We start from the raw sequence: 20,987 nt of genomic DNA on the forward strand, positions 1-20,987 counted from the left end.
AGAGAACTTTGGAGATTTTGGCTTTTGTGGGGAAACAGTGCATTCATAAAACAACCATCCAAAACAAGAACTTTTATAAAGAAAGCTGATTTACAGTGACAGGAAAAAAAAAAAAAAAAACTATCATTATTATTACATAATAGTTTTTTTTATTATTACATAATAGTTTCTTAACCACTTAGTCATACATATTACTGGGGTTACGGGGAGAGTAAGCAGAGGAAATGCTGATAGGAATTAAAAATAGGCAGCTGACATACTGGAACATACATTATGTTTTTTGTTTTGTTTTGTTTTGTTTTGTTTTGTTTTGTTTTGTTTTGAGACAGAGTCTTACTCTGTCACCCAGGCTGGAGTGCTGTGGTGCGATCTTGGCTCACTGCAAGCTCCGCCTCTTGGGTTCACACCATTCTCCTGCCTCAGCCTCCCGAGTAGCTGGGACTACAGGTACCCGCCACCACACCCGGCTAATTTTTTTATATTTTTTTTTAGTAAAGACGGGGTTTCACCATGTTAGCCAGGATGGTCTCGATCTCCTGACCTCGTGATCCACCCACCTCGGCCTCCCAAAGTACCGGGATTACAGGCATGAGCCACTGCGCCCAGCCACATTATGTTTTTAAACCACAAAATGTAGTAATAAGAAAAAAGCTAAATGCAAAATGTGAATATGACCATATTGAAAAGCTTCCCTGCTTTTATATGTGTGTGAAGGTGTAAACTTTTTTGTCTTTTTTTTTTTTTTTTTGAGAAGTGAAGGTTAAGAATGGAGAAGAGAGTTCTACCTATTATGATACAACACGTAAACTCAAATACTTAGTTAATAGTTTAACCTTGAGTGCCTATTACATATCAGGTACTTTTTATGTGCAGTGATTCATTTAATCCTCACAACAATCTTATGAAGCATGTACTTATGCTTTACAGATAAGAAAACAGGCACAGAGAGGTTAAATAACTTGCCAAAGATCATACAGCTAGAAAGCAGTAGAGCTAGGATTCAAGTTCAGACCCTTGGTTCTTGAGTTCGTGCTTTTTAACCAAACACACAATAATACCTCTAGAAATTATAATGTTAGCTATCTTTTTGTGAGAACTTTTTAAAGGTTGCAATAAAAACTTACTCGATCATAGCAAAGAAGTGTGGAAAAATTTGGAGTTTTCTGTTGATGTACCAATTCAACAAAACGAGCACAGTAAACAGCATCAATTGCTGAAAAAATACATCGAGGAAATATACACAGCTGTAGAAATTTTGTGATGGTCTCATTTTTGGTAGATTCTAAAAATAAAGGAAGAATATATTAAGTGGTAAACTTCTTCCTCAAGTGCCTCAAAGCCACTAAACATGACAACCTATTACCTTTAGTGTAGAGAATACTATAAACCACAAACTATTTATAGTTTGTAGCCAAATGTCATGATTATCATTTTTACTATGTGGACTTTTTTTTCTATCTATGATTTCTCCAGAAATATGTTTTATACAGAAAAGCTGAATGACAAGCTGCCAATATGTAGTTAAAAGTTAATTAACTTCACCAGCAAACTATATCAGTTCCTCCAGTGAACACGAAGTTGATTCTGCATTAACAAATAACCAAAGAATGGGATAGGGAACACTGAGTTGAAATACAAACATAATACACTTTAACACCTCTAAAGTTATAATGTTTTGTTTTCTGTAATTTACCAGCATCAGGAACATAACAATTCCAACAACTTACTTGCTAAAAGCCAGTTGTCCTTTTCCAGTTTCAATCTCTGTAGAACTCTCTGTACATGTTCCATCTGTTTCTTTTCTTCTTCAAGAAGCTTGTCCTGAAGGGCAGTACAGCGCTCTTTCTCTTTTTTCTTTTTATTTGGGGGCTACAAAGAATAAATTAGACACTTTTCTAACTATATGCACATTACCTTTCTTCTTTTAATTGAAAAGTTTAAAGAGATAAAGGCTGATAGTTTATAACTACTTTAACATGAATATAGGTCCACTTGAACGTGCTACTTTTATCACCATTCAACACACTCATAACACTGTCATGGCATCTTCATACACCATCAGAACAGGCTACATTTGCAACACTGACACTATTAGTCTCAGGCATGGTGTCATCTTTGACTCTTCCCTCTCCTTTATACCAAGACTGGTTTACAAGCCTTGTACACTGCCACTACCTCCATCAGTCTATGCTCTCACAATAGATTGCCTAAAAAGCCACCTAGCTGGTCTTTAGCCTAATGCTAGTCAAAAAGCATTTTTCATACTGCTGTCATGAGTAATCTGTTTTAAGTACCATTTCTTACATTACTCCCCTGCTCAGCAATCTAAAACAGCTCTCAATTTTACCAAGTCTACTTTTCTCCCTGACTTCCAATGCCTACATAATCTGGCCCCATCATAACTATTCATATGCATCACTAAATACATTCACTACATGAAAGTGAATCAGTAAAAGTGGTCTCCCTAAACCTCAATCTACTTCCTGTCTTTGCTGGAACCCTATGGTGACCTCCCTATCTGCTTCCATATTTCCAAACCTAATCTACCTTCAAGGCCTGTCCATTTCAAGACTCAGCTTTTCAATAGTCTTCTCCTAAAGAACTCTCCTCTTGAGAACTACTGCTCTTGCTATTAGAGTCACATGAATCACTTTAAGTTACTAGCATAGTCGTCAGTAGAAAAGGACACTCAAATAATTTTTGATTAATCATAACCTCCATCTAGTCACCAACCTCCTGGCCCTCCACTCAGAATAACTATTAAACCCCGTTTAAGAAAATATTATATAGCAACAAGATCACTGTTTTAAGGAACCAGAGCTAAAACAATTTCAAAATATAGGTAACATTGAATACCATAAAGTTATTGCACTTGAACTACTAGAACAAAAACCTACCATTTCCTGATTGTCATCAATTGCTTTCATCTGGACTTTAAGTTTATTGACTTCTCGTTCATAGCTGGTGTGTGGAACTGCAAGGTCATACATTGTCAATGACCAGAATGTAGCATAGAATTGAGGGCTGATGTCATCCCAGACTTTGGAAACATGTAAGGAGACCACTGCTTCATGGACAGGCGCCATCACCATCTCACATGATGTAATGTACTTATGAACTTTATGTTGCTGTTTACTTCCCTTTTCTGATTTTTTAAGTTCATCATACTTTGACTGTAGATAAAAAGTAAAAATACATACATACATACACACACAACATAATTTATAGCTTTGACTTTCATGGTATAAAAATCAATATTCCCTTCTAAAGAATCAAAAGATGACCAATCTCAAAACTGCCGTAGAAATTCTAGTTTCTTACGAACAATGTTTATTTTAAGATAAATCATCTCTGGAAGCTATTCCAGTCTTTAGTACTGTGTGCCAACTAGGAGATTCTCAGAGGGTTCTTATCTAATCTGACCTGTTGAATAAAGTGAACAGGGTATATGCATGTCCCCCTCTTTCATTCCCCCACCCTACTCCCTACTCCCTCTTGCTGCTGTATCAGGGATTGAACATGTAGGGTTTCCAGTCCTGCTTTTGAGATATTCAAGGGAACAAACAGAAGGTCTTAACATGAGAAAAGAGGAAGAATGGAACTAGTAGCAGCCAACTAGGACAGAATGTAGTATCACTACATGTAGACCCTACCAACTGTTAAAATTCGTCAATTAAAAAGCTGGATCAAGAGGCCAAGGCGGGCAGATCACTTGAGATCAGGAGTTTGCGACCAGCCTGGCCAGCATGGCAAAACCCCATCTCTACAAAAAATTAGCCGGGCGTGGTGGTGCATGCCTGTAATCCCAGTTACTTGGGAGGCTGAGGTGAGAGGATCACTTGAACCCCAGAGGCGGAAGTTGCAGTGAGCTGAGATCATGCCCCTGCACTCCAGGCTGGATGACAGAAGGAGACTGTCTCAAAAAAGAAAAAGAAAAAAAAAAGCTGGATCAACACTAAGAAAAGTTATGAGAAATTCGTTTTAAGACTGCTAAGTAGGGTGACCGATTGTCAGGGTTTGCTGGGGATTCGGGGATTTCTGAGGATTTAAGACTTCAGTGCTAAAACTGGGAACATCCCAGGCAAACCAGGACCAACTGGTTACTCAACTGCTAAGCCAAATAAATTTTTCTGTGAAAAGCTGTGGTATATTGAAGTTTAAAGCATGTGAGAACTGATGCTGCAGCTTCTTTCGTTTGACAGGTTTATCCTAATTTGGGGGAAAAAACAGAGGAATGCCATATTTTTAATTGTATGAGAAAAAAAATTGTTAGTACAATGGGAGGGGCTGCAGAGATATGTGTATGCCAAATATATTATACATATATATATACACACAAAAATATATATATACTCTATATATATTCTATATATATGAACATAACATATATGAACACATATTATACATGAACACACACACACACACACACACACACACACACATATATATATATATATATATATGAAGATAACACAGAGTTGCTGCTATTATTTCACATCCTTCAGTCTCTTCAGGATGAAAGAGCTCTCATCCAGAAAATTTTGTTTAGGTTAGGTATCACCCTTAATACGAACCTAAAGGAAGTCCTAAAACCAGTTACTTCTTTATGTTAGAAAATCACTTAAATCATTCTATTTGTGCTAAACACATAACCCAAAACCAGATGATCAAAGGTTCTGCTTCCAGTTCTACACTGTGATAGGCAAAAGAGTCACAGCTCCTTACAGCTCAGTTACCTGCCTTCCTTCCTGAGTGCTCAATTTTACAATTGTTCTAGAATTTTACAATTGTTCTAGAAGTGGGAAGATTTATGCTCTGTTATCCCCATTTTAGAGAGCATGCTGACAACCACTGAGACCACATAAGTGACAAAGTTACAAAGAACATTAGTTATGAAAAAGGAGTCCCAATTGCATCAGAAACCTGAGAGAATACCAGTTGGGAAAACAGAGAGTGTTTTTTAATTTAGAGGACAGGTCTTACTGAAGGTAACTAATAGGAATCTAGATGAGCAGAATGACTTCTGCTAAGGTTCTAACAAAACAGGATAAAATAGGGCTGACACTATCTGCATAAAAGACAGCCTAATTACCTGTTCTGGGCAAGATCTAGAATAGGAACTAGGTAAAAGCCTATCTTTCAGACCTGTGTCTCAAGGTGGACCACAACCTCAACAATTGAAACTAAAAATTAGTTTATAGGTATGAGAGGGTTACATGATAGCTCCAGTCTCCCCAGTCCTCTGGGTCTGAATCTGTGATTTCTATTGCTAGGAACCCCATAGTCGCTATCTAGTTAGAAAAATAGGCTTGGTCAGAAAAGAAGGCTATACTTCATATTTACCTAGGATGAATATGTCCTTGTCTAAAGTCAGTTTAACTGCCACTTCAAGTCCACACCTTCAGTCAAATGAAGAGACATAACAGTTCTACATTTCAAATCGCCTGGGGAACTAGACTTATGGAATAGAACTGATATCCACAATTATTGCTGTACTTCTCACTATTGTTCAAAAATCTCATCTCAAGAATCTGAGCAGGCCAGGCACAGTGGCTCTTGCCTATAATGCCAGCACTTTGGGAGGCCAAGGCAGGCGGATCACCTGAGGTCAGGAGTTTGAGACCAGCCTGGCCAACATGGTGAAACCCCATCTCTTCTAAAAATACAAAAATTAGCTGGGTGTGGTGGCGGGCACCTGTAATCCCAGCTACTTGGGAGCCTGGGATAGGAGTATCGCTTGAACCTGGGAGGTGGAAGTTGCAGTGAGCTGAGATTGCACCACTGCACTCCAGCCTGGGAGACAGAGCGAGACTCCATCTCAAAAAAAAAAAAAAAAAAAAAAATCTGGGCAGCGTTTGGCTGAATTATCCTCAAGAGAGCCTGCTGATAGTCAATTTATAGAGGGGACATAGCAGTCACCTAATATACATTTTCACTATCTCGACGAAGGCTCTTCAACAGAGGCTTTCACTCAAGAAGCAAAAGCAAGGATCCCCAGGACAGCTTGGATGCCATCCAGCACAACCACAAGGTTGCTGGGAAACCCCTTTTCCAGAGAGTGGCATGTTGCCTACAGATAAAAGACTTATATCTGACTTGGCTATACAGTCACTTCCATTTAGTTTTCTGTTTTCTTCCAAGCCTGAGAGCGAAATGCCATTTCTTTGTTTAGGTTTTTGTATCTCTTAAAAGACAAAGATAATATTTTACACAAGTAAGAGAGAAAAGGTAGCTTGAATGACCTCCTCCATTTTCTGAGCTGGCAAAGTTCAGCCAATCTCAGACAACCAGGTGTTCCTGTTTGCTAGGATTCCATATTGCTGATTAATGTGTTCACTTAGCACAGGGCAGGTCAGAATTCCTAAGATGAAGAAATTCTCCCACCTCTGTCTGTCAAGAAATCAGGTACCTTCTTGTACAGCTGAGACTGATCTACCATGGGGTGTGACAACAGTAAGACATTACACAAAGACGGCATACAATTCTCTGGATTGAGAGGATCTAAAGGGGAAGAAGCAGCCTAACACCACTCCCTTAATGTCTTTTTCCCTTCAGAGTGTATACATAACACAGGAATTTCTGCACAGTGCTAACAAAGTGATAATTAAATCAAGTAGCAGTTAGGAAAGAAGTGGGAGACTGTAGCAGTTGATATGTAAACACTAACAGCAGATGTTTGATTACATGATCAATTAGACTCCAAATTTCTCATCACCTTTTTTGTATACCTCTACCACACAGCTTTGTACCCCTACTGGAAACAAATTAGGGATCCTAGTTTAAGGGCCAAGACCTTCCCCCAAAATCTGTAGTGAAATGTACTTACAGATAAAACTGTTAAGAAATAATTTGGATCGTTCCTGAGCGGCAGCAAAGACACTTGTACTTACCGAAATATGATGGGCATACATTGGCCTAGACAGGAAAAATGCTGCATCATGGGGTGTATGAAATTCATTACAGAGTACATCAATTGAAGGCACTCGCTTTATATAATCTTCTGTGCTCAGATTAGATGCTAAAAACCCACCAAACTGCACCAGGGTATCATGACACTAAATTTAAAAAATAAGACAAAATCAACATGTTTTCCAAAGTGATTAAGAAGTCATTTTAGGAATATTTTAACAATTAAGAATCCAAATTTTATAACTTAAAAGGATTTTAGAGACCATCTACAAGTATAATCACATAACCATCTTACAAAAAAAGATGCCAAGGCCCTGACAGGTTGACTAATCCAAGGTTTTACTAGCCAACTAGGTCTCTTAAATGTCAAGCTGTTGCTCATCACTTTTAGTGGAATATATTTACCTAAATCAAATAAAATAATAACCATAGGCAAACAGAAGTCAATTCCTTTGCCCTTAAAAGAAGAAAACTTTATTTACAGAATATATTTATAAATATTAAGTACCAAAACCTAAGATTAGCCCACAAAATGTGTTTAACTATCATCAACTATAACACAAAGAAAAAGAGAGATAGCAACCCAGCCTGGGCAACGTGGCAGAGCCCCGACTCTACAAAAAAAATCTAAAAATTAGCCAGGTGTGGTGGTGCATGCCTATAATCCCCAGCTACTCGGGAGGCTGAGGTAGACTGATCACTTGAGCCAGGGAGGTCAAGGCTACAGTGAGCTGAGATCATGCACTGCACTCTAGCCTGGGTAACAGAGTGAGGCTTTGTCTCAAAAAAAAAAAAAAAAAAAAAAAAAAAAAAGGGAAAAGAGAGTGAGCATGCACAAGTGGGCAAGCAAGCATCTATTCTGTTATGACTGAGATTTCCAGAGATCGGGAAAGATATAAATGCAAACAACTTGAAGTTGCAGGAATTTAATGATGTAATATTTAATTAATTGACAGCCTTACACATAACATCTCTTGGAGCTATCTCTTAAATATCATAATTTACATAGAAATAGGCCCTATTTCCAGAATGTCTTTCACATTAGGATGTCTCATATTCACATGATGTACAAAAATGACATTTTTCAAATTATAACACATTATCTTCCTTTAACAGGATTAAAAACATGTACATAAACATAAAAGCCATTTTAACTTGCCTGGTCATAGAGCTTTCCCACAAGTTTCAAATGTTTCTCTCCACCTTCCTGAAAGATTACCCCATTTCTCTGCTGAGCCATAAGCAGACAGAGAGGAAGGGCAAGATCATGGTCCAATAGAGCATCCTTTAATCTCTGAGAGGATTTTTTAGTGTTTCTGATCTGACCAAAATAACCACCCTGCACAAGGGAAGACACAAATTTACCAGTGTACAGTACATAACCCATGCTAATTTGAAAAAGACACAGAAAAAAGTTGAGTTAAAATCCTTAATGTAAAAAACTCCTACGTTCCACATTCCTTCCCTTACACAAATTTATTTCAGTGACTGTTACTGACTACAGTCACTGGCTTAAAGACAAATGTCACCTGAATTTAAATTTTTGCGTATTTCCCATTTTCCACCTTGCAGTCCCCTCATAAAGGATTATTCATTATTCAGTATGGCACAGATTCAACAGAGCAATTAAGACTTAAGGGAGTGAGGATATTAAGGATCATAGAAGATGTAGTAATTATTTGGTAATTAATTAATTAATTAATTAATTATTTTTTGAGACAGAGTCTCACTCTCTTGCCCAGACTGGAGTACGATGGCGAGATCTTGGCTCACTGCAACCTCCGCCTCCTGGGTTCAAGCAATTCTCCTGCCTCAGCCTCCCAAATAGTTGGGATTACAGGCACCCACCACTACGCCTGGCTAATTTTTTGTATTTTTAGTAGAGACAGGGTTTTGCCATGTTGGCCAGGTTGGTCTTGAACTCCTGACCTCAGGTGATCCACCCACCTCAGCCTCCCAAAGTGTTGGGATTATAAGCGTGAGCCACCATGCCCAGCCTTATTTGGTAATTATTTTCCTTACAAATACATTACTTGCTGTCTTTTATACTTTGTTTCAGCTCTTTTAAAAAGTTAAAGTAATTACTGTATCTCAATTTCAAAAGGGGGGTAGGGGTGGTTGTGAAAGGAAGGTATGTATGGCTTTGACATTTGGTTTTATAAACTTATATATTGTTTGGATTCTTTACTATGACCATGCATACATCACGAATTTTAAAAGTTGATGAACAAAAATAGCAATTCTTACCTCAGCTTTTAGCTGCTCTCCACCAGTCATAGCCTCTAGTTGCTCCATTGTCATTTCCTCTGTAATTTCTATTCCTGCCATTTTTTGTACCACTTCTTTCAATATAAGCAGGTCAAAACTATTCAAAAAGAAAAAAGAAACAGTCTATAGTTAGAACTTCAAATATAAAAGTAACAATATATTATAATTAATATACTGAGAAACCCTAAATTATTTGTATATAAATATGGGGGAAGGGGCTGAAGCAGTTTTTAACTGCATTCCTAGAACTATATTGACAAATACTTGGTACGTAAGTTTATTTTAACTTTTACTTGGAAATAATTTCAAATTTACAGATAGGATGGAAAAATAAAAACAGTACAAAGCTCAACCATATATCCTTTACCTCAGCTTCACCTGGTAACATTTTTACTCCTGCTTGATCATTTGCATTTTCTCTCCCTCTCTGGAGCCCCTCTCTACATACATAGTCACACACTCAATTTAATCATTTGAGGGAAAATTATTTACATCATGGCCTTTTACCCCTAAAATTTCTAAGACTGAATTTCCTAAGAGAGCCATTCTCTTAAATAACCACAGCACAGTTATCAATTTTAGTACATCTAACACTGATACAATACTTTAATCTACCATTCATATTTCATTTTATCAGTTGACCCAATAAAGTCCTTCATAGCATGTTTTCTCCTCCAATACAGGATGGCCAAAATGTTTTTGATGGTATAGAGCCATTTCTAAATAATCCATTTACCAAACAGGGACAAAGATGTAGCATGGTCACATACACTTGGAAGAGAGGCAGGGAAGGAAGGAAAAAAAAGAAGTTCTAAGCTGTGGTATCTGAGCCAAAGATGACAATTTAGTGGCCAGCCCAGAGCACATTTCAGTAATGTGCCAACAGTTATGCTTTTTAATCTTCAAAGTTTAGGACCACCAATGGAAATAATACCTTATGTCCTCTAAGATCTTCTTTAATTAATCTAAACAAAGTAAAAACATTCTTTCCTAAAACATACAGATGTTTTTCCAAACGTAAAGTCAGACATACCCAAGACACAAGCTAATAGATGAAAGAACCATTTTCTAAGATTCTTATTAAGTGTTTGTTCTCTCAACTTGCCTTGCTTTCCTTAGTTTTGTTTGGTTTTTTTTTTTTTTTTTTAAGAAAGCCATCATGAAAACTAGTATATAAGTACCAATGAAACAGTTTATTTTTTCTTTAAACAATGTTTTAATTAGATGGTCACAAAAACTGTATTCACAGTACAGAAAGCTGAGTTATAGATTAAAAAATGATGTATGTTCTCCTGGCCTATAGACAAAGAAGAATAAAAATATCTAGAAATGGCAGAGAGATGAGCATAAGGGATGTGCCCATAAAATCATAAGTTTAAATTTTTTTTAAGTTTTCCCTAAGCCAAAATAAGAATCTGTCAATAATTACTTAGGTAGTACTTGTTTGGCACACCAAGTAGCTTTTAATTTTTTGTTTGTTTGCTTTCTACCAGAAAGCTTCTGAAAACAATTCAGGTTATTTGATTCTAGTCAGTCTACTTCTCATGAGGTTTAATATACATACATACTAATTTAAACTCTAAGCACTGATATTGGCCCAAAATAAAATAAACTTCAGTATTTATAAAGAAAAAAGGACATTGTCCAAAAGGTATGGAAGCCTTATGTATCTCTAAAACTCAAATTCAAAAATTATGCCTTAAAGGTATTACATACACCCTCAAAATAAACAAGTTCCTACCAGATGTTCAATGTGATACAGGTCAATTACTGCATACTGACCTAGTGCAGTATGCTTTGTTATACGAAGATATACAATATATCATATTAGCCATTTACTCAAAAGCCTAATAGGCAGTCAAAATAACTGAAAGTATCTTTTTATTGCATTAACATATATAGCCAAATAGTACCTTTATTCATGAAAAAAGGTGTCTATTTATGTATTAAGTCATCGTTTAACTAAAGAATTTCATGTAAATAAGTGAGCAACTATTCTACTTGAGCCTACAACCAACAAGTAAGTAGCCTTTTGGGATAACAGGAGTCTCAATAACCCCAAACCACCAGAAGTACGCTATTGAATTTCGTTATGTATAATTTGTTATGAATACCTTTTGCCCGCCTTTAGCTGATTGGCAACATACTGAAGAAGACCAGCAAGATCAATTGGATATTTACGAAAAACTGCACCACAGAAACTAGCCAGACCTATACAAAATAGAAAAAGAGTAAAAACAACTCATAAAACAAAATGCACAAGTATCATTTCAACTAAACCTCTAAAACAAAATAAGGTAGCAATAACTGTATTGCTGATGCTGTTGAATGGAGTTTCATAATAATAACAATAACCAATATTTATTGAGCATACATATGTCAAGCACTGTACCAAGCACTTTATAATGATTATCTCATTTAATCCTTGCAACTATTATCCTAGGTTGGTATAACCTATTGATGAGGCAAATTCAGAACAGATATGTCATGTAACTTGCTCATGGTCACATAGTAAAAAGTAGAGCAGTAAGTCAAATTTTTGCAGCCTGATTCCAGAGTTTGTGAAACTAAGATATAACAAAATCTTGCAGATCACTCAGTAAACTTGAATAAATGACAAAACACCAGCCCCCGAATGTGAGTCAAGAAAAAAAAAAAAAATCTCTTTTTATCTTGGAACATGCTACTAGTTGTGGAGGTGCAAGAAAATAAAGTATTACCAGACCTAGAAGCAGACAAGAGACCAATTTTAACCAATGGTCCTTATCATATCAAGAATAGGGAGGAGACCCCAGCCAATACAAGAGTAGGAGATTCAAGTAAAGTCAAGTACTCTGCAGCCTATTCCACAACTATTTGCTAAGCGCCTAAATGATACTGGACAAAATACAAGTCCTGCCCTCAAGGAGCTGAGTCCAGTGGAAGACACAGAAAAGTAAACAAATAACTATGATGAGCAAAAGGCTCCATGGGAATATAAAAGAGGAGCGCCCAATTCAGACTTGTGGGTGGGAGCATTAACAGAAAAAGCTTTCCAGAGGAAGTGACCTCTGAGCTGAAATCTAATGAATAAACAGAACATGGAGTGGGCCATGAAGGGTATTCCAAGTCAAGTGAATAATGGGCAAAAGTTCATGGAAAGTACAAGAAGTTCAGTATTAATGGAATCTAGAATATTGGGAAGCAGGGAAAAGATGAGGCTAGAACAGTGCAAAAGGACCTGATTTCAAAAGAACTTACTTGTATGACTTATTAAACATTTCGGACTTTAAAGGACAATGGGGAGCCACTGCAAGATTCCGCTATCAGATACAATAAGTTGAAAGAAAAGGAACTGGCTGCTAGAAACCAAAGGTACAAGAATTAAAAAAGAAATACGGTTAGTTTTTTTTGGTTAAACTAAGTCAAGTTTTTGTTCTTTTAAGATGACTGGAACCTCAGGATGGAATGGGAAGAAATGAGATTAGATCCCTTACGATCAACTCCTATAAAATAATGTTAGTTAAAAAGGAGATTTTTGGCTAGGCATGGTGGCTCATGCCTGTAATCCCAGCACTTTGGGAGGCCAAGGCGGGCGGATCACTTGAGGTCAGGAGTTCAAGACCAGCCTGGCCAACATGGTGAAACCCTGCCTCTAACGAAAATACAAAAATTAGCTGGGTGTGGTAGCACGTGCCTGTAATCCCAGCTACTCGGGAGGCTGAAGCAGGAGAACTGCTAGAACCTGGGAGGCGGAGGCTGCAGTGAGTCGAGATCATGCCACTGCACCCCAGCCGGGATGACAGAGTGAGACTCCATCTCAAAAAAAATAAAATAAAAAGAAGGAGATTTCACCTCCCCAATAATGCTTACCCAAAATTCTATCACAGTCAATAATGGTCTCTTAAGTTAGGAAAATAAGTAAGTACCATATCAACCTCCTTACATAGCCAAGGGCTCTGTAGAACAAACTCAGTAGCTAGATATTCTCAACAACTCTTAACAAATAGGCTTCTAAAAGTCTCTAAGCATAGGTAATAAAATACATAACATGGCAGTTACCACAGATAGTAATTTCATCTTTGGAAAAATAAAAATACTTACTCTGAAGCCAGCTTGAGATGGTTGTGTCATCATGTTTCATTCTTTCCTTTTCTGGATTAGCTAAAGCTTCAATGATACAATCTTTCATACATTAAGAAAAAACTAAGTCATTACATCTCTAATAAAGACCCTTAAAACATAAATATGCCACATCATAGGGGCAAAATTGTTGGTCATTACAAATTATTTTTCTTTTTTTCCAAGACCAGGGACGTTGCTAAAACTAATTATTGAAAAATACACTCACTGTAGTACCAACATTTCTTCTTTAGCCTCCTTTCCATCTTTCAGCAATCAAGATAGATTCCATCAATATCAAGACGTTTGGTAAGCTAGCTGGGTGCAGTGGCTCATGCCTGTAATCCCAGCACTTTGGGAGGCCAAGGTGGGTGGATCACTTGAGGTCAGGAATTCAAGATCACCCTGGCCAACCTAGTGAAATCCCACCTCTACTAAAAACAAGGAAATTAGCCAGGTGTGGTAGCACACGCCTGTAATCCCAGCTACTTGGGAAGCTGAGGTAAGAGACTCGCTTGAACCCAGGAGGCGGAGGTTGCAATGAGCCGAGACAGTACCACTGCATTCCAGCCTGGGTGACAGAGCAAAAGTCTGTCTCACACACACAAAAAAAAAAAAAAAAAGGGGGGGGTTGGTAAGCCTAACATGTCTCCCTTTATACAACGCAAAGACACACACACACACACACACACACACACACTCACTCTCTCTCTGTCTCACACACACACACACACAATTGACTGACCAAACTTCAGATCAGCCACCTGAATCAACCTCAGATGGTTACTAAACGAAAATAGAATGAAAATAAAACATTTACCATATGATCTATTAAATATGAAATCTACATATTACTTCACTTGAAAGGATACAGGCCAAGACATCATAATTCAATGAAGTGAGGTATTTCAATGAATCTACTACAGGTGTTATTAAGTTATCATACTTCTGTATTTGTGACAAGATCTGGAAAACAGCAACAAACAATAGAAGGCATTAACTGATCAAAGGATTTCTACTGTGCCAACTAAGTAATGGCTACACTTTCTATTTTTCAAAAGAAATAATGCTTGTAATTAAAGTGGTTTCCTATATAAATATTTCAATAAAGTGGTTTCTATATAAATATTTCATATTTATATAGGAATTACTATTTTATCATTGCCTTAGAGAATATTTTCTTAGGCTACATTTTTCAGTTAGAAAATAATTCCAATTCTGTAAAAAATGACAGTGGTAATCTGACTGGAACTGCAATGAATCTGTAGATTCCTTTGGGCGGTATGGACATTTTAACTATATTGATTCTTCCAATCCAAGAGCATGGAATGTCTTTCCATTTGCTTGTATCATCTATGATTTCTTTCATCAGTGTTTTATAGTTCTAGTAGAAATCTTTCACCTCCTTGCTTAGATGTATCTCTTGGTACTTTTTTTGTGGCTATTGTAAATGGGATTGTGCTCTTGATTGGGTTTTCAGCTTGAACATTATTGGTACACAGAAATGCTACTGATTTTTGTATGTTGATTTTGTATCCTGAAACTTTACTATGGGTACATACGGACATAAAGATAGAAAGACAATGGGGACTCTAAAAGTTAAGTGGGGTGGGGCAAGGTTTGAAAAACTACTTATTGGGTACTATGCTCACTATTTGGGTGAGGAGTTCAACAGAAACCCAAACCTCATCATTATGCAATACATCCATGTAATAAACCTGCATATGTACCCCTTGCATCTTAAAAAAATTAATTTAAAAAGGAAATAATTCCAGGCCTAAAGCTGAATTTTGGAATGAAAGAGTCTAGTCTCTCTCATATGTTTTAGATAACTCTAAATATTGGCCAGGTGTGGTGGCTCACACCTATAATCCTAGCACTTTGGGAGGCCGAGGCGAGTGGATTACCTGAGGTCAGAAGTTCAAGACCAGACTGGCCAACATGGTGAAACTACATCTCTACTAAAAATACAAAAAATTAGCCAAGTGCAGTGGCATGCGCCTGTAATCTCAGCTACTTGGGAGGCTGAGGCAGGAGAATTGCTTGAACCCGGGAGGCGGAGGTTGCGGTGAGCCGAGATCGGGTCACTGCACTCCAGCCTGGGCAACAGAGCAAGACTTCATCTCAAAAAAAAAATAAAAAATAAAAAATAAATAAATAAATAAATATTGTAGTGATAGTATTACATATAAATCACAATGAAACGTTATTTGAATGTTTCTAAAAGCTAAAATCAAGTAATAGCTCCAGAAATCAAAATGTGGTATACAAAATAACATTATATATACACAAAATAACTATTATATTGCCTATAATAGTAGCACTGTTACATATTACTATTAATAGAAAAATAGATCAATGTGTTAAATATATTGCGTAGTAATTTTGTTTTTAGCATAACCTTACAACGTTTCATTTTCTAACATCATTCTATTTCCACTTGCGCTGATTTAAAGGCAACAGAAAGAAAAATCCCTTAAAATAATATTAACCTCAAAACATACATAATCAAACAAAATGGTTGGATTGCTGTGGCTCAACTTCCCAATTTGTCTTCCAGAAGGCTTCACATTTTCCTTGGTTAGGCGCCTACGGAGGAAGAAAGAGGTGGCAGGGAACATCTTAAGTAACATTCCTTATAATGTTGATAGCTTTGTTATATCATCATGGGGGAAAAAGCAATTATTCCCCAAATATCCAAAACAGATTCATGTAAACAACCACATTCATCACATCCTTTATGGTAGATTTGGGCTATTTTGGTTAGGGATTCTCTCAGAGGGTATTGAGATTTTATATTAAATGCTTAACATTTATAAAATATACATTTCCACTTTATAGTCATAGTCTAATAATCAGTAAAACTCTTAATGTACTCTACAAGTACATAAAACTCTTACAAAGAATCAAAATTATTTCAGATTTAGGAGGACTCATCAGTTTAGGGATTAAGATATCAAATTTGGTGTCATGCAATGAAATGCCTCATGCCATCTGGCTCAGTGACTCAGAGTAATAGGTAATGCCGCACTCCTCAATATGTAAAGTTATCTGCTTTTCATATTCAAGGTAAACAATATTTTGAAACTAAATTATACTCCTTTCCTTCCTCTTTATTTCTTCCTTTGCTCATTATCCTTTTGCCAGCATTCTGCAAATTTTATCTATGAATTCTTACGGTTCAAAACAATTATTACACAGAATCTTAAATGCCTCTCCTGAGATTATTACATAATAAATCTAGAGACTTCAAAAGGCTACAAGTGACAGGAAGGAAGCTTTCTAGGATGAAAATATAATGAAGTAAATTATTAATTCAGTTTATAATTCAGGAGATGTGACCATGCTCCAAGTGACAAACTTGCTTTAATTAATTTCTCATGACAAAACTGGCCCCATCAATCAAAACTGTTTCATCATCAACTGCTTCCAATTCTCCATATCTGTTTTTATTCATAGAAAAGAGAGACCATTAGTTTTAAAAGTTAGCTATACAGTATTTTGTTCAAATTTCCAACTTACCACTACCTGTCCCTATTTCTAACCCCAATATTTCAGGTGCCTCCCTCTACTTGCCAAGGCCAACCCCTCCTCTCTCTGTTTTTCATTCCATTCCCTTCTGCCTCCATCACCCTAGAGGGACAAACAAACAAAAATTAAAGAAATATTTTCTTGTCTTTGTCTTCCCCTCAAACTACCAGTGTCCGGCATATGGAACACAATAAACATTTGTAGAAAGAATTATTAAATGCCGTATAGCAAGCTCATATTTTAAATAGTATTGAAAACTCATGAAATTCTACAAGTAATAAATTAATACATTATATGCTCAATGTAAAAACTTCAAACAGTAACAAAATCATATTGTTTAAGCCTGGTAAAATAGTTATAGCTTACAAATGTAACAAAAATCCAAGTATATTAAAAACTCTGCACATATTATTCTGTAGTAAATTTTATTTTTATTCATTCATTCATATTAATGCCTACGATGACGGTCAAAGTACTAAGCATTAGAAATACAAGGAAGATTGTGTCTCAGCCTTTTGGCTAAGGTCAGTGTAGAAATACAAGGATGAGGCTGGGTGCAGTGGCTCACGCCTGTAATCCCACCACTTTGGGAGGCCAAGGCGAGTGAATCACAAGGTCAGGAGTTCGAGACCAGCCTGGCCAACATGGTGAAATCCCATCTCTACTAAAAATACAAAAAATTAGCTGGACGTGGTGGCGGGCGCCTGTAATCCCAACTACTTGGGAGGCTGAGACAGGATAATCGCTTGAACCCAGGAGGCAGAGGTTGCAGTGAGCCGAGATCATGCCACTGCAGCACTCCAGCCCGGGCAACGGTGCAAAACTCCATCTCCCAAAAAAAAAAAAGAAAGAAATAGAAGGATGAATAACAGAGTAACAGTTCCTGCTCTCAAGCCTGGTCCAGTGAAGGAGACAGATTTAAATTCATTTATTAAATTTCAATATTCTAAAAAAGAGCAATCAACAGAACAGTACTTATATGCTATTGATAATATAAAAGGTGGCTGGGGTGTGGTAGCTCACGTCTGTAACTCCAGCGCTGGGAGGTCAAGGTGGGAGGATCACTTGAGGCCAGGAGTTCAAGACCAGCCTGGGCAACATAGTGAGGTCCCATTTTTACAAAGAAAAACAATATTAATATAATAATAATATTATGAGGGGGATAATATATTTGTATTGGCTTGCATATACATAAGAATATATAGAAGGATAAATAAGAGACTAAACAGTGGTTACTTTTCCTTGGGGGGAAGAACTAGTAGATAGAGGATGGGGTGAGACTTTTTGCTGTATGTATAACTTTTATATTTACTGAAACTTAAACCATGTAAACACATAAACTATTCAAAACATTAGATAATTAAAAAGAGAAAAACAATCATAGCAATGTACCTAGAGGTATGATAACATTATATGCTAAAGAATAGTGATGGAAATAAAGATTGATTGTGTTTGGCAGTTTATGCTAGGGAAGCATTCACTGGAAGTAACACTGGAGCTCACTCTCCAAGAATGAGGTCACCAGATGGAAAGGGGGAAAGGAAGGTAAGGGAAAACCTGTACAAACAGAGGGAACAAAAAGTATATACAGGGGAAGAGAAGCTAAGGAGAGAGTGGTACATTTAGGGGAACATAAGTAGGCTCAGTACATCTGGAAGTAGAATTGGCAGGAAAGGAGGTTGGATGCAGGGAAGGACAAACCAGGGAGGCCCTCTTATTTATATCACCATGCCATAAAGCTTAACATATACCTTCAGGTAAAGTCAGTCACCAAAGGATTTTTAAGTAAGAGAATATACAACTGTAATACACCAGACAAAAGAACTAAGGTAGTGGTGGTAGAGACAGTGGATGAATTCAAGGTATTTAATAATGCTTAATGTATCATTAAACAATCCATGCAGAGCACTTAGTTTAATGCCTGGCACATATAGTAATAGCTCCCTAAATATTAGCTGCTGTTGTTAAGCTAGAAACTACCTGGAGAACTCTTAAGTCCAGAAACTCTTTCAGATCTAGTATCAACTCCTGCCAAACAAAACTTCCCCAAGTGAAATCATTTAGTCTCATCTATCCTCCCATAGCACTTTATTCATACTGTATAACAGCACCTATTAAACTAGGTTGTTTCAATATAATCCATAGGCTCACAGGAAAAAAAACAAAAAACAAAAAACTAGATTGTGATCATGCACACACCTGTCTTCCCAATAGGCTGTGACCAGAAACAATATCACTGGGCAAGGACAACATTTAACAGACATTATACACTGTTAAATCTAACTAAACTGAGAATGAACTACTTTTAATTAGAATAACCATACCACTGCCATGAATTTAAAAAAGGAATAACAACTGACAATAGCCTCGCTGAAAACACTTGCAATACAGTAATATAATTAAGCATCTAAACTAATACTAATCTGAAGTACATGATTTTCATAATTAAACTTCAAATAATCTACTGGGAAGTAGAATATCACTCTTATGTTTTTAATGATATGAAAATAAAGGTGTACAAATTTTTTTAAAAAAAGAAATTTCTCAAAAGTTGACTCCCTATGGAGATAGTTCTGGATAATTTCATTAGTTCTTCCTAACAGATTAAAAAAATTTATTATGGTAACTTTCAGCAGAGGAAATTGCTAGAACTTTTACTACCTTGCACAAATCACTAAAGGTAAGCAAAGGCCACAGCAGGCTGTCCTTAAAAAGAAAAAACAAAACCCTCATCCTATAATATGATGCACGTATTAAAGAGGATTTCCATTAGATTTTTATCCATATGTAAACACAACAACTATGAAAACATTAACTTGGTAGTCAAAATGAACTAAAACCACAGTTAATAGTCATTCCATCTGTAGTATATAAATCAGCTATACCATTCACTACACATAGGCTTTCTCAAAACTGAGGCTCAGACAAGCTACCTAAAAGAAAGTAAATTAGATTCAGATATAATTTAGATTAATATGAAAAATAAATTAAAACTTACTTCATGATATATTTGGCTCTGTCTATTGTTTGAGCTTTAACTTTTACTAAAAGTGGGTGACTGTTATAAGTTTCATTCTTCCACTGGCCATACAGACGATATCTTAAAAAACGATGAGATGAAGAATTAGGAAAAGTTAAACACTTAGAGGTTAATATACTAGAATTACTCATAGTTAAAAACCTGAAAATAATATGTATTTACCTATGCTGATATGGAAATGTTTTAAACATTCCCCACAGTTCCTCAGACATACAAGCATTGCAGTCCATCAAAGAAAGAGATGGAAGTAGTACCTGGTCAGTAATGCTAAGCAAACAGCTAAGGATAACTTCCTAAAAGAAAGAAGGAAAAGTTATTTCAGTAAGAGGTCTATATTAATATAACCAACAATAAATTTATAACAGCCTTGGGAAAATTACCATTTCTTAATAACATAACACACAATATCCCATTCCTCACCCACCCTTTTTACAAAGCTTATTTATGTTTCTCCAGCTAAGACATAAAATGGGGTGAGGAAAGGAAAGGGGTAGCAAAGGAATGAGGAACTTTTATCTCTCTTCCTTTTTCAACATATTAATCCTCAGGGGAAAAAATGTTAATCTTAAATGATAACTTTGCATAAGCCGCCAAAAACTATAATCAGCATCTACATTATAAAAACAATTATTCATACAGATGATTAACGCTTGTTCACAGTAAAATTTGTAGTATACTGCAGCAAGACAAACATTAGACACATTATTGGATTTTTCTAGTCTCTTACCGTTTTTTCTTTATCTTCTTGTTTGCTTCCATCAGACTGAAACTACAATTTAAAAAAAGAAATTAATAAAATACAAAAAGGTTAATATTATGGTGTCACAATTAATTTCTAATTTGAAAAAACTTTAACTTGCATATGGTTGTAAATTGTTCTTACTTTTTACAAATATGTAGATTTTAAATATAGCCTGTTAACCTTTTTAAATTTTATCTATGTTTCTAACCTCTAAGTCATACTTGACATCCATGAATTTTAAGTGTCAATTTTTATAAACCAATTCTTTTCTCAACCTATCAAACCAAAGCATCCTAAAATTGATCTAATTATTTATTATAAAAATGTAGCAAGAGCCGGACGCAGTGCCTCACGCCTGTAATCCCAGCACTTTTGGAGGCCAACGTGGGCAGATCA

The 20,987-nt window shown here is 36.3% G+C and overlaps 1 protein-coding gene across 6 annotated transcripts in view; it reads right to left on the reverse strand.

The window, feature by feature from the left end:
• Positions 1-20,987, reverse strand: part of THOC2 (THO complex subunit 2) — a 110,268-nt gene that overhangs the window by 24,760 nt on the left and 64,521 nt on the right. For all 6 annotated transcript variants that reach the window (XR_009214296.1, XM_058441429.1, XM_058441428.1 and 3 more), the window contains 13 exons: positions 20,577-20,618; positions 20,012-20,142; positions 19,808-19,909; positions 15,771-15,867; positions 14,151-14,244; positions 13,261-13,341; positions 11,292-11,388; positions 9,157-9,274; positions 8,069-8,248; positions 6,891-7,055; positions 2,898-3,173; positions 1,728-1,869; positions 1,125-1,282 (listed from right to left, as the gene is read on the reverse strand). Coding sequence is in view for 5 of the 6 variants with exons in the window: in XM_058441429.1 (XP_058297412.1) it covers positions 1,125-1,282; positions 1,728-1,869; positions 2,898-3,173; positions 6,891-7,055; positions 8,069-8,248; positions 9,157-9,274; positions 11,292-11,388; positions 13,261-13,341; positions 14,151-14,244; positions 15,771-15,867; positions 19,808-19,909; positions 20,012-20,142; positions 20,577-20,618 (1,683 nt within the window). In the remaining variant the exon portion in view is untranslated. The remainder of the gene's footprint in view (positions 1-1,124; positions 1,283-1,727; positions 1,870-2,897; positions 3,174-6,890; positions 7,056-8,068; positions 8,249-9,156; positions 9,275-11,291; positions 11,389-13,260; positions 13,342-14,150; positions 14,245-15,770; positions 15,868-19,807; positions 19,910-20,011; positions 20,143-20,576; positions 20,619-20,987) is intronic.

The sequence above is a fragment of the Hylobates moloch genome, unplaced genomic scaffold (genome assembly GCF_009828535.3).
Source record: "Hylobates moloch isolate HMO894 unplaced genomic scaffold, HMol_V3 SCAFFOLD_7, whole genome shotgun sequence".
In the NCBI taxonomy this organism is placed as follows: Eukaryota; Metazoa; Chordata; class Mammalia; order Primates; family Hylobatidae; genus Hylobates; species Hylobates moloch.